At 42.7% G+C, this 13,868-nt stretch overlaps 1 protein-coding gene across 9 annotated transcripts in view; it reads right to left on the reverse strand.

Annotated features, from left to right (window-relative positions):
* sbf1 (SET binding factor 1) overlaps positions 1–13,868 on the reverse strand; it is an 81,707-nt gene that overhangs the window by 27,303 nt on the left and 40,536 nt on the right. For 6 of the 9 annotated variants that reach the window (XM_071332580.1, XM_071332577.1, XM_071332575.1 and 3 more), the window contains 9 exons: positions 10,384–10,413; positions 8,836–8,941; positions 5,698–5,830; positions 5,389–5,512; positions 4,247–4,360; positions 1,431–1,508; positions 1,077–1,190; positions 707–835; positions 501–599 (listed from right to left, as the gene is read on the reverse strand). In XM_071332580.1, coding sequence (XP_071188681.1) covers positions 501–599; positions 707–835; positions 1,077–1,190; positions 1,431–1,508; positions 4,247–4,360; positions 5,389–5,512; positions 5,698–5,830; positions 8,836–8,941; positions 10,384–10,413 — 927 coding nt within the window. The remainder of the gene's footprint in view (positions 1–500; positions 600–706; positions 836–1,076; positions 1,191–1,430; positions 1,509–4,246; positions 4,361–5,388; positions 5,513–5,697; positions 5,831–8,835; positions 8,942–10,383; positions 10,414–13,868) is intronic. The other 3 variants (XM_071332582.1, XM_071332578.1, XM_071332583.1) reach the window with 1 other exon arrangement.

The raw sequence follows: 13,868 nt of genomic DNA on the forward strand, positions 1-13,868 counted from the left end.
GTGTTTTAAGAGTATAGTTCCAAACAATGTCTTAAAATAAACAAAATCAAAAAGGATACTTTTGAGATATGAATAGTAGTTTTAATGTTGAATAAAGTAATGTATTTATTTTTTTTCAGAATGAAGACATACCCCATATTTTAGAGCACACTATAAGGAGTATAATGACACCAATAATGACACCAAGATGTTCACAGATCATAGGGTCTTACAGGAGGCAGGTTTAGGTCTAAAAAGGGCCTAAAACGGCTACTTTCATCCAGATTTAAAAAAAAAAAAACTATCTTTGATACCAAAAATATTATTGGGCCATGCTGGCGTGAAAATCAGCCTATACTGTTAAAATAACCACGTTTGTTTGGGTTTTCAGTGAATTTGACATAAATCACAAAGCTCATAAGCATAAATTCTCAACAACAAAAGGGTGATAAGATTATGATCCTACATCTGTAAATAAAATCAATAAATATGTTTTTCTTATTTTTTTATGGACAACATACGTTTTTGAAGAGCTGCTCGGCTAGCTCCTTGATATGGTTCATGACTTTGTGAGGACTGCACTCCTCCTGGCGAATACGCTCCACCTGATTGGCTATCAGCTGTAGACACAGGAAAAGAAAAACAGGAAGTTAGAATGCTTTATCCTTCACATCTTTACCACTGATTGGGAAGGTGTGTGTGTGTGTGGGGGGGGGGGAATACTCACGTCATCGAACAGGTCTGTGGGTCTGTAAGGCGGCCCTCTCTCCGATATGAACCCAGCGAACGCCATACCGTCCAAAACCTTCATCAGGAAGTCATCCTCAGTCAGAGCCCTCTGGCCCAGGAACGCAGCCTGGAGGAACACACACACTCATCAGTCCTGAGATTCTTGTTCCACTCTTCCTTTCTAAGTGTTAGACTCAAAACAGTTCGCAGGTCTGTTTAGAGCTAAATGTTTTTCTCCTCCAGGCAGACATTAAAGTGATATATTCCATTGTGTTCATAAAGACCGTAGTTAGTTGCAGGCTTGTATGAACACAACGTAATATATCACCTTAAGAATTAAGTTCAGAGAGGTAGAAGGTGATGTGTACCTTATGGAAGCGGATGACTGGTTCAGGGTGGATCCGGATGATGTGCAAACACCAGCGATAGCCATGGAACAGCTGGCCGAACAGCCACAGAAACACCGCCCGGATCTCCTTATCCTGCAAAACACAGACAGGGAATTATAACATACTGAGGGGTAAGTATGGGACAGCTGGACAGTAAGCCTGGGAAAGCTCAGAAATCCAGAGATCTTGCTGCAGCATTGCCCCAAACAAAGGGACAGGGACTTTCTCACATTTGAGTCATTTAGCAGACGTTCTTATCCAGAGCGACGTGCAATTTGATTCATACTTTTTCCAAACACACCTTCCACCGAGGATAGAAGGGCTCTACATTACCTGGATCTTGAGTGTGGAGGGTTGTGTGGAGGAAGGGGGGAAGGCATGGTCAGCTATCTCCAGCTCTGGGTCCAACACCTACAAACGCAACAAGATGGCAGGAATCACATTACAATAACATGGACAGAAATATCATCTAACAGCATTCTCATTACATCCGTTTAGTTCATCAATATTATTCAGTACATAAATCCTACAGCAGCTGCTGGTATATTTTGGCTTTCGGACACTGCTTCATCGGGTACCATAAATGACAATATGCTGTCAGAAGCTTTTAAGAAGATGAGAATTCTAGGAAGCCCCTCTCATAAATGAGACATGTGGCTTCAGACTAAGCAGCAAATACCCATTAACTAAATTAGCTGCAGCATCTCCTATTCACAGTCCTATTTATATTTGGGGATGGTGAGGTGAATTAATTCAGCTAATCGCTGAGAGCAGCAGAGTACCTGATAAGCCCACACCCAACGGTTGCTGCCCAACTATCTCTAGAAGCATCACAGCAACAACCTTCACCCACCACCCCCACTGCACTCCACCAACCCCCACCACCCACATAACTTTTCCAGATGATTAAACAAATTAATTATCCTTCCAGTCGCAAAAGCTATTGCTTTTCACGCTCCGCAATTATCCTCTCTGTGCTGGTCTGGGTGAAGGTCACTTAGACTCAGGCCTGTTATGTTACGTGAGCCGGCTGGGAGGCGGAGGCGGAGGCTGGGACTGGGGAAATGTGTCCCTCCCTGACAGCGCAGGTCAGAACCCATCCAGACTGACAGGGCCATGGGTCCTGGGGCTGGCGCCACACAGACTGACAGTGCAGACAGACAAATGCAGGGTGGAATGGACCCCACGATCACACACACTGTGCTTCATTGGTTATGGAAGGAAGCATGTGTGCATACACATCAATAAAACACTTTGCGTTCATGTGACTAGGAGACAGAGGACTAGCACTTCCAGTGAAATTCTCCCTGCATTACAGGGCTCTGGTCTCATTCCAGCCATGCAGGGTTACCGGGCCAGCACTACAAGTCTCTATGGCCCACACAGGTTAGGACAGAGGGGGACAGGGGGAAGAAAAGAAAGGAGGAAAGAACAGAGGGAAGAGGGAGAGGCCTGTATATTGTATTGTAGAATGGTCAGGTCCCATCACAGGACTGGTTGTTCTGAGATGGAACAATTTTACAGTCCCTATTACTCACCAGAGCAGGTATTAGCTGGTACCTAGCTCTTTCTACTGTGTTGTTCATCAAACACCAAGGAATGTTTAAACATGATAATGACGGTCAATAGAAAAGTATACCGGTTTGAAAAGGAGCAGGTCCTTTTCAATGTAACTCTGACCAAGAGTACACAATAACAGCCTAACCCAGTCTCATTCTCTCTTTTGCCTTTTCTTGCTTTCCCTCTCCCTCACTTATGTCCCTCCCTCCTCTCCAGTCTAGCCGTAACAGATTGGCTAGTAACCGTGCAGATTGAGTATGGCTCATGTTTCATGCCCTCCAGCCAATAGAGATCATAGAGACCGGCCTGAGATAAAGCCCATTGGCCTCAGACAGACAGCCTTGGAGAGTTACAAAAGCATAAACACTGTATACTGTCACATGTACTAAGATATAATTCACCTAGGACGTGTGTCAGAAAACAACCCAAATTGGATTTCATTTATAACAGTTAAGAAAAGTGCCAAAAAACGAATGAAGTATGCATTTTGAGAAGTTCCGCGCAATGTCTGTCTGGCAATATTCTGAGCAATCTACGCAAGTCCATATCAAATGTTCCTTCATATTACAACATACAACTTGACTCTTATCCTGATAAAGAAATGAGGGGAGGAAGACATTTTTATCGAGGGAATAATATGTTCCCAAATATTTCTCATGTGGGACAGCATGTCAGATTCTATAATTCATCTTCTCCCTCTGGTCCAACTCTGATAACACAAACACACACTGTTTGGGCTGTGGGAATCAATGCCAATGTCATACAGGCAAACAAACTCCTCTTTTGGCTGCAGATTGTAGTATCATTTCATTAATTGAAGATGGGAAGATCCATTTCATAATTCTTTATCGGACTACTGTGTATTACAGTAAACTCTGCACATTACAGTAAACTCTGCACGTGGCAACTCATATCAATTGTGAAAATAAAAACAGACATATCCTCATGAACAGTTCATGACTGCATTGTTTTTATAGTTGTGACTCATGGGTAATTTCAATATTGAAAAATATTATATTGTTTTATAGGGGTGTGTAATGGTAGTTCCGATATCTTACAATTAGAATTTAAGATTGTAATTTCCCACAAACACATGATTGTTTACAATATCAACGAGAATCATTCAATAAATCAAATCTGCCACCATTTGTTTGTTGTAGCTATTGATGGGAAAGCTATGGCATGGCTCTCCTCTACTCCACATAGGAACAAATGCTTAAGCCAGCCGGAAGATACCAACGATAGGCAGGCCCAGTCAGGAAATCAGATTTGTTTTACATAACATGGATCTTATCTGAACAAGAGGAATTTCCAAGACTGTGCTGGCAGTGAGAAGCTCGATTACAATAAGGAACTTGATCTTATTTAGAAAAGGAGTTGGTTCAGAAGTAGTAAATCAACATCTCAATGTGGTGCTGTGGTTAAACCACTATAGCTGTACATGGTTCAGAGTAATGCATAGTGGGAGTCCCTGTGTTGCATTAATGTGCTGTACTGGTATTGGTGACTGATGTAGCTGTATGAAGTGAACGTGTCGAAGTCTGAAGGGTGTTGCGGTGGGGTGTGAGTGTTGTCGTCATGGTGGTTACCATGGAGAGGGCGGTCTGGGTCTGCTGCAAGAGGGGGTCAGGGAGCAAGGAGATGTGGACACACTCCGGGATGGTCACCGTGCCTCCGTCCAGGTCAGCGATGATCACGTCCAACTGTAGAACACACAGAGACGGCTCAGTCAGTGCGATATCTTTGATTGATCTTGTAAGAGATCACTGTACATGAGGCTAAGTGTGCTGATTGATAACAGTAGTGACTGACAGAGCCACAGACACACACAAACGCTTGTCAACAGCTGTTCATTACAGCACTTTACCTACTGCAGCAGTGAAATGTACCTTTCACCAGGTACATTTTAAGGGGTGAGAAGCGATAACCTCTCACCCCTTACACTCCATCATCAAATCGATCTATCAGAGCCATGTGACAGTTTCGTATACTATATTATACAGACAGGCGGTCTGTTGTTAAAGTCATTACATAACAAAGCATGGCGAGGGACCATGTAGTTTAACACACACTAACCTAGACCTCAGAAACATGACACTATAATGACTGTCTTTTCATAGTCCTAGTCCCAATCTGAAATGTATTTAGTGCCTAGCCCACTACTGCTATTTTACCTGCCATCATTCTAAAATGTACCTTGTTTTTATTGAATATCCTTTTGTATTATTTTTTCCTCAGAGCTTTGAGATAACTGATGAAAAGCGATATACAAAATAAATGTATTATTAGTATTATTCATCTTAATCATTAGTTTGTCCTTAATAACAAAGGAAACACTTTCAAAGTCTTCCAACATTCCACTGAATATAGAATGAAGATATTTAATTTACATGTCAGGTATATTGCTAATGTGCCTTGGCATGGGTTACAAAGACCGTTGTGTTAGTACTGAGAGATATTTAAGCTAAAAGAGGTTTCAGATGGCTAAAACACAGCAGGTCTGGGTTGTTGAGTGAGATTAATTATAGATAAGGAAGGAAGGCCAGAGAACTGACAAACGCATATCTAGTAATCAAGATCGTACTACAGGCTGTCAAAGTATGGGGGGGCAACACAGAATGGAGACGGTCTTTACTGGCATCAGATAGGCTTTACAGATGCATACACTGACGGAATATATAAACATTACATCGAAAATAAATCAAAAGAAGTATTGTAGATTGGAACATACGGTCATGCTACCCACAAGTTCCTGGGTCTCGGAACGGAAGAAAGAATTGACCCCGATGATGAAAGGCGTGGGCGTGCTCAGCACCTCCAGGAGTTTTCCCGGCAGGATGGGGACGTACGTAAAACTGACGGGAGGGAAAACAAGAGGACATCAGATTTACAAGCAATCAGATTAGGAGATGATATGATAAGTGTGAGGAAATCATAAAATTCCCAAAACAGACCAATATCTTGTTAATCAAATCCCTGTAAATTCCCTATATTAAAGACATCTATGAACCTATTTACAATGAAAAACACACACACACACCTGTATTTGAGGGGGAACATGATGGCCAGTAGTGCTCTGCAGGCGTCTGTTAGTCTCTGGTAGCTGCTGGACAGGAACAGGATTTTGTGTTCCGTCAGAGCAGCACAGAACAGATACAGGACGTTCACTATACCTGAGAGAAACAACATAAGAGGTACAGTATTCACTTTACCTGCAGGGAAAGACCGACTGCGTGGATTGTAAAGATCAAACGTATCTTCGAACAAATGATCAAGCATGCAGGCATGAAGACTGATATCTACACACAATACCTCCAAAATGACCGAGCAAAAACAGGCTGTTCAAATTTGTTGATAATTTATACAAAATAAAAAACTGAAATACCTTATTTACACAAGTACTCAGACCCTTTACTATGAGACTCAAAATTGAGCTCAGGCGCACCCTGTTTCCATGGATCATCCTTGAGATATTTCTACAACTTGGTGTCCACCTGTGGTAAATTCAATTGATTGGACATGATTTAGGGCGGCAGGTAGCCTGATGGTTACAGCGTTGGGTCAGTAACCGAAACGTTACTAGATCGAATCCCCGAGCTGACAAGGTAAAAAAAAAACTGTCATTCTGCCCCTGAACAAGGCAGTTAACCCACTGTTCCTAGGACGTCATTGGAAATAAGAATGTTTTCTTAACTGACTTGCCTAGTTAAATAAAATAAATTGGGAAAGGCACACACCTGACAGTGCATGTCAGAGCAAAGACCAAGCCATGATGTTGAAGGAATTATACTTAGAGCTCAGAGACGGGATTGTGTCGAGGCACAGATCTGGGGAAGGGTACCAAAAAATGTCTGCTGCATTTAAGGTCCCCAAGAACACAGTGACCTCAATCATTCTTAATTGAAATACGTTTGGAACCACCAAGACCCTTCCTAGACCTGGCAGCAAGGCAAAACTGAGCAATCGGGGGGGGGGGGGGGGGGGGGGCTGATGGTCACTGACAGAGCTCCAGAGTCCCTCTGTGGAGATGGGAGAACCTTCCAGAAGGACAACCATCTCTGCAGCACCTCACCAATAAGGCCTTTATGGTAGAGTGGCCAGACATAAGCCACTCCTCAGGAAAAGGCACATGACAGCCCGCTTGGAGTTTGAAAAAAGGCACCTAAAGGACTCTGACCATGAGAAACAAGATTCTCTGGTCTGATGAAACCAAGATTGAACTCTTTGGCCTGAATAACAAGCGTCGCGTCTGGAGGAAACCTGGCACCATCCCTTCGGTGAAGCATGGTGGTGGCAGCATCATGCTGTGGGGATGTTTTTCAGCGGCAGGGACTGGGAGACAAGTCAGGATCGAGGCAAAGATGAACGGAGTAAAGTACAGAGAGATCATTGATGAAAATCTGCTCCAAGGCGCTCAGGATCTCAGACTGGGGTGAAGGTTAACCTTCCAACAGGACAACGACCCTAAGGAGACAGCCAAGACAATGCAGGAGTGGCTTCGGGACAAGTATCTAAATGTCGTTGAGTGGCCCAGCCAGAGCCCGGACGAACATCTCAGGAGAGACGTGAAAATAGCTGTGCAGTGACACTCCCCATCCAACCTGACAGAGCTTGAGAGGATCTACAGAGAAGAATGGGAGAAACTCCACAAATACAGGTGTGCCAAGCTTGTAGTGTCATTCCCAAGAAGACTTGAGGCTGTAATCGCTGCCAAAGTTGCTTCAACAAAGTACTGAGTAAAGGGTCTGAATACTTATACAAATGAGATATTACATTTACATATTGTTTGGGGCCAAAATTTATGAAAAGCTGTTTTTGCTGTGTCATTATGGGGTATTGTGTGTAGATTGATGAGGGGAAAAAACGATTAAATACATTTTTGAATGAGGCTGTAATGTAACAAAATGTGGAAAAAGTAAAGGGTTCTGAATACTTTCCAAATGCACTGTGTGTGTGTGTGTGTGTGAGATATATATATATATAGTTTTGGGTCACTTAGAAATGTCCTTGTTTTTGAAAGAAAAGCAAAAAAATTGTCCATTAAAATAACATCAAATTGATCAGCTGTAAATGACTATTGTAGCTGTAAACGTCAACAGTGAAGAGGCTACTCCAGGATGCTGGCAGAGTTCCTCTGTCCAGTGTCTGTGTTCTTTTGCACATCTTAATCTTTTATTTTTATTAGCCAGTCTGAGATATTGCTTTTTCTTTGCATCTCTGCCTAGAAAGCAAGCATCACGAAGTCGCCTCTTCACTGCATTGAGACTGGTGTTTTGCGGGTACTATTTAATGAAGCTGCCAGTTGAGGACTTGTGAGGTGTCTGTTTCTCAAACTAGACACTCTAATGTACTAATGTCCTCTAACTCAGTTGTGCACCGGGGCCTCCCACTCTTTCTATTCTGGTTAGAGACAGTTTGCGCTGTTCTGTGAAGGGAGTCGTTCACTGCGTTGTACGAGATCTTCAGTTTCTTGGTCATTTCTCGCATGGAATAGCCTTAATTTCTCAGAACAAGAATAGACTGACAAGTTTCATAAGAAATTATTTTGTTTCCGGCCATTTTGAGCCTGTAATCGAACCCACAAACGCTGATGCTCCAGATACGCAACAAGTCTAAAAAAGGCCAGTTTTATTGCTTCTTTAAATCAGCACCCCAGTTTTTAGCTGTGCTAACATTATTGGAAAAGGGTTTTCTAATGATCAATTAGCCTTATAAAATGATACATTTGGATTAGCTAACACAACGTGCCATTGGAACACAGGAGTGATGGTTGCTGATAATGGGCCTCCGTACGCCCATTTTTATTATTCTTATTTTATTTTAAATCAGACGTTTCTAGCTACAATAGTCATTTACAACATTAGCAATGCCTACACTGTATATCTGATCAATTTGATGTTATTTTAATGGCCCCCAAAAAATTGCTTTTCTTTCAAAAACAAGGACATTTCTAAGTGACCCCAAACTTTTGAACGGTAGTATAGACATATACACACACTTCTTCCTTTTCCACTAACTCATATCAAATATAGGCCTGTGATTTGCATTCATTAAGCAATTCAACAATTGGTGAAGGTATTCTCTCAAAGGAACATTGTACTTTGATTGGTCCATATCACTGATCATAAAGTGCCCCATCGGTCCAGGGCTGAATAAACTGCATTGTGATTTGCCGTACCAAGCTGTCTAAAGAGATGGGCTACGCTGCTGCCACTGACAGGGAGGGAGTCGTTGATAGGGGTCTGGATGACCTGTCGATCACCCGCACCCAATGTTATAGTCCTCTAGAGAGACAAAGAGAGAGAAAAAGAGAGAGAAAGAGGGACACATGGAAAAAGAGAACAGATCATGTGAACGCCCTTTCTTGGAAAAAAGGGGATTAGCAACAATCAGCACAATCACAGAGGTATCGAGGAGAGGAGAAATCACAGATGGGGAGAATCACAGGGGTTTAGCAGGTACATTAGAACTCCACAGTAACTGGCCATTCACAGCTGAACAGGAGAGAACTGACCTATGCTGATCTGAGAAACCCATAGAAATGGGCCTTTATGGGAGTCAAATACCAAATTGTCCATTCAGAGACATTTCCATTGTGTTTTGAGTATGGAAAGGGCAGAGTTCATACGTTTAAAGGATTTCGGGGGTCTTGACATTTGAAATGTCTTATTGGTTTAGTGTCTTATTGGTTTAGTGTTACTGGATAGTTCTTACGGCCATGTGACGCAGAAGGGAAGTGAAAGAGAATGATTGATTTTTGTTGTTGATTGTAACATTCATGAAACATCTGATCTTAGCCATGTAAACTTCACATTGCAGCGCATTCATTACATTTATAGCTCAAGAGAGTTGTAGTAGTTGTTGTAAGATATAAATTGCCATAATTTGTAAGTGTGATCTTTATGTTGCATGAAATTTCAATGACCGTTTTGGATTTTTAAGTATTCGCAAGACCGAAAAAGCCTGTTAGCCGACATGAGTTAAGGCATAATTTGCACAGTATGATTAGCACAGTAAGTCTCGCCTGCAAATGAAGACAGATTGCAAAAAGTTGCATACAGGACAGGTAGCACAAGGTCAAAGAAGGCATCCAATACATCACATAGAAACACAACCACAGCAGCCTCTAGGACAGACATCACATAGTAATACAACAGAATACACAGAAACAACTGGAACTACCTACAGAGGCTGTATACCACATTTGACAAGTAGGAATTAAAATTATTTTAAGTACAGAAATTCATTGAAAATACAGGCGTTTCAAATAAACTCCAGAAGCAGGAACCTACTGCAGCCAAATCTTCATCTCAAAGTACATAAAATACAGGGCCAAGGTATATCTGTGTATAGCTGAGAAGGAATGGTCGGCGTTAGCTCATGCGCTCTACAGCAGCAGCAGCAATGAGAACACAGTGACCCAACTGTTGATCACCATTTTCACTGTCACTCACCTGGTCAACAACAAATTAGATATCGTAGAATTTTTCCAGGCTACCAATAACAGATTGTAAAAGGATCAGCCATTGGGTAACAGATTGAGCCTTATCAAAGTGATTTGATTGGTTTTCCCTTGAGAGGGTCTACATTTTGACTGGCAGAGGAGGAGAGGAGGATGGGCTGAGAGAGGTATGTGAGTTACAAAGTCATAGGAGGATCCCGACAGAATTAGGGAAAGCTAGGAGCTGATTGGTTGAAAGGAGAATAAAGTAGTCAGACGGCATACCAAGCTCTCCTCTCTCTCCTCCTGGCCCGGCTACACAAGTCCAGCAACACGAGAGAGAGAGCGAGAGCGAGAGCGAGAGAGAGCGAGAGAGAGCGAGAGAGAGCGAGAGAGAGCGAGAGAGAGCGAGAGAGAGCGAGAGAGAGCGAGAGAGAGCGAGAGAGAGAAATACACCATAGGAGAACACACGAATTAGAGACAACAGGATCCAAACAAAAACATGGCAAAACAATAACAAAACATTAACATTACAAATATACTCAGACGGTAACAGCGTTGCATTATGACATGAGGGAAGCAAAATGAACATAAGGCACAGAGTCAAACCAGCTGTCAACTTAGGGGAAATAAAATGGAAGCATCCACAGCTACATACAGTTGAAGTCAGAAGTTTACATACACTTAGGTTGGAGTCATTAAAACTCGTTTTTCAACCACTCCACAAATTTCTTGTTAATTAACAAACTATCGTTTTGACAAGTCGGTTAGGACATCTACCTTGTAATTTTTCCAACAATTGTTTACAGACAGATTATTTCACTTACAATTCACTGTATCACAATTCCAGTGGGTCAGAAGTTTACATACACTAAGTTGACTGTGCCTTTAAACAGCTTGGGAAATTCCAGAAAATTATGTCATGGCTTTAGAAGCTTCTGATAAGCTAATTGACATCATTTGAGTCAGTTGGAGGTGTACCTGTGGATGTATTTCAAGGCCTACCTTCAAACTCAGTGCTTCTTTGCTTGACATCATGGGAAAAACAAAAGAAATCAGCCAAGACTCAGACAAAAAAAATTGTAGACCTCCACAAGTCTGGTTCATCCTTGGGACCAATTTCCAAAAGCCTGAAGGTGCTACGTTCATGTGTACAAACAATAGTACGCAAGTATAAACACCATGGGACCACGCAGCCGTCATACCGCTCAGGAAGGAGACGCGTTCTGTCTCCTAGAGATGAACGTACTTTGGTGCGAAAAGTGCAAATCAATCCCAGAACAACAGCAAAGGACCTTGTGAAGATGCTGGAGGAAACAGGAACAAAAGTATCTATATCCACAGTAAAACGGGACCTATATCGACATAACCTGAAAGCCCGCTCAGCAAGGAAGAAGCCACTGCTCCAAAACCGCCATAAAAAGCCAGACTACAGTTTCCAACTGCACATGGGGACAAAGATTGACCTTTTTGGAGCAATGTCATTTGGTCTGATGAAGCGAAAATAGAACTGTTTGGCCATAATGACCATCATTATGTTTGGAGGAAAAAGGGGGAGGCTTGCAAGCCGAAGAACACCATCCCAACCATGAAGCACGCAGGTGGAAGCATCATGTTGTGGGTGTGCTTTGCTGCAGGAGGGACTGGTGCACTTCACAAAATAGATGGCATCATGAAGAGGGAAAATTATGTGGATTTACTGAAGCAACATCTCAAGACATCAGTCAGGAAGTTAAAGCTTGGTCGCAAATGGACAATGACCCCAAGCATACTTCCAAAGTTGTGACAAAATGGCTTAAGGACAACAAAGTCAAGGTATTGGAGTGGCCATCACAAAGCCCTGACGTCAATCCTATAGAAAATTTGTGGGCAGAACTGAAAAAGCGTGTGCGAGCAAGGAGGCCTACAAACCTGACTCAGTTACACCAGCTCTGTCAGGAGGAACGGGCCAAAATTCACCCAACTTATTGTGGGAGGCTTGTGGAAGGCTACCCGAAACGTTTGACCCAAGTCAAACAATTTAAAGGCAATGTGATGAAAGAAATAAGAGCTGAAATAAATCACTCTACTATTACTCTGACATTTCACTTCTTTAAAATAAAGTGGTGATCCTAACTAACCTAAGACAGGGAATTTTTACTAGGATTACATGTCAGGAATTGTGAAAAACTGAGTTTAAATGCATTTGGCTAAGGTGTATGTAAACTTCCGACTTCAACTGTACATCCAACATGTGAATTAGTCAGACGATGTGTTCGTGACCACGGGGTGAAATAACTGAGGACTGAAATGTTATACTTGTGTAACATTGTACATTTTCAGTAAAGTTACTTTAAAAAGGGACATTTGCTTAGTTAATGTTTTACAGTTAATATTTCAGGAAATTAAGTTATTTATGGAGCTTGGCCCATTGACAGAACGTCCTTGGGCTGGTTAACAGGAAGACATTGTGGAGACTAGACAGACAGTCATTTACAATTATCTATTCAATCACTCATACAGATGGGCAGACGTGCGCACACACAAACATTCAGGGAGGTTCCATATCAGACTCGTATATATTCCAGTGTACAGTATTGGGGCTAAAGGTTGCTACTCTGTATGTCAGGAGTGCGTATCTGACAGTTGAGATGATTGCCAGTCCCAGTAGTAAAGTGGATATGTTGCAATGCATGTTGGGATGACAGTGGTTGATGTTGCATGACTGGGGAGAGTCCGAGCAAGTCCAGACCTGAGTCTAATAAAAAGGCATGTGTGATTAGAAGTTTGACATTTGATAGTATCAAACCTGCTATTACACCGTAACAAACACATTGCATAGCTTTATGTACTGTTATAAGCTCAACAAAAAAAAGGAACGTCCTCTCACTGTCAACTGCCCTTTATTTTCAGCAAACTTAACATGTAAATATTTGTATGAACATAACAAGATTCAACACCTGAGACAAACTGAACAAGTTCCACAGACATGTGACTAACAGAAATTGAATACTGTGTCCCAAACAAAGGGGGGGTCAAAATCAAAAGTAACAGTCATTATCTGGTGTGGCCACCAGCTGCATTTAGTACTGCAGTGCATCTCCTCCTCATGGACTACACCAGATTTCCCAGTTCTTGCTGTGATATGTTACCCCACTCTTCTACCAAGGCACCTGCAAGTTCCCGGACATTTCTGGGGGGAATGGCCCTAGCCCTCACCCTCCGAACCAACAGGTCCCAGATGTGCTCAATGGGATTGAGATCCGGGCTCTTCGCTGGCAATGGCAGAACACTCACATTCCTGTCTTGCAGGAATTCACGCACAGAACGAGCAGTATGGCTGGTGGCATTGTCATGCTGGAGGGTCATGTCAGGATGAGCCTGCAGGAAGGGTATCACATGAGGGAGGATGTCTTCCTTGTAACGCACAGTGTTGAGATTGCCTGCAATGACAACAAGCTCAGTCCGATGATGCTGTGACACACCGCCCCAGACCATGATGGACCCTCCACCTCCAAATCGATCCCGCTCCAGAGTACAGGCCTCAATGTAACGCTCATTCCTTCGACGATAAACGCGAATCCGACCATCACCCCTGGTGAGACAAAACCGCGACTCGTCAGTGAAGAGGCACATCTTGCCAGTTCTGTCTGGTCCAGCGACGGTGGGTTTGTGCCCATAGGCAACGTAGTTGCAGGTTATGTCTGGTGAGGACCTGCCTTACAACAGGCCTACAAGCCCTCAGTCCAGCCTCTCTCAGCCTATTGCGGACAGTCTGAGCACTGATGGAG

This window comes from Salvelinus alpinus, chromosome 11, assembly GCF_045679555.1.
Source record: "Salvelinus alpinus chromosome 11, SLU_Salpinus.1, whole genome shotgun sequence".
In the NCBI taxonomy this organism is placed as follows: domain Eukaryota; kingdom Metazoa; phylum Chordata; class Actinopteri; order Salmoniformes; family Salmonidae; genus Salvelinus; species Salvelinus alpinus.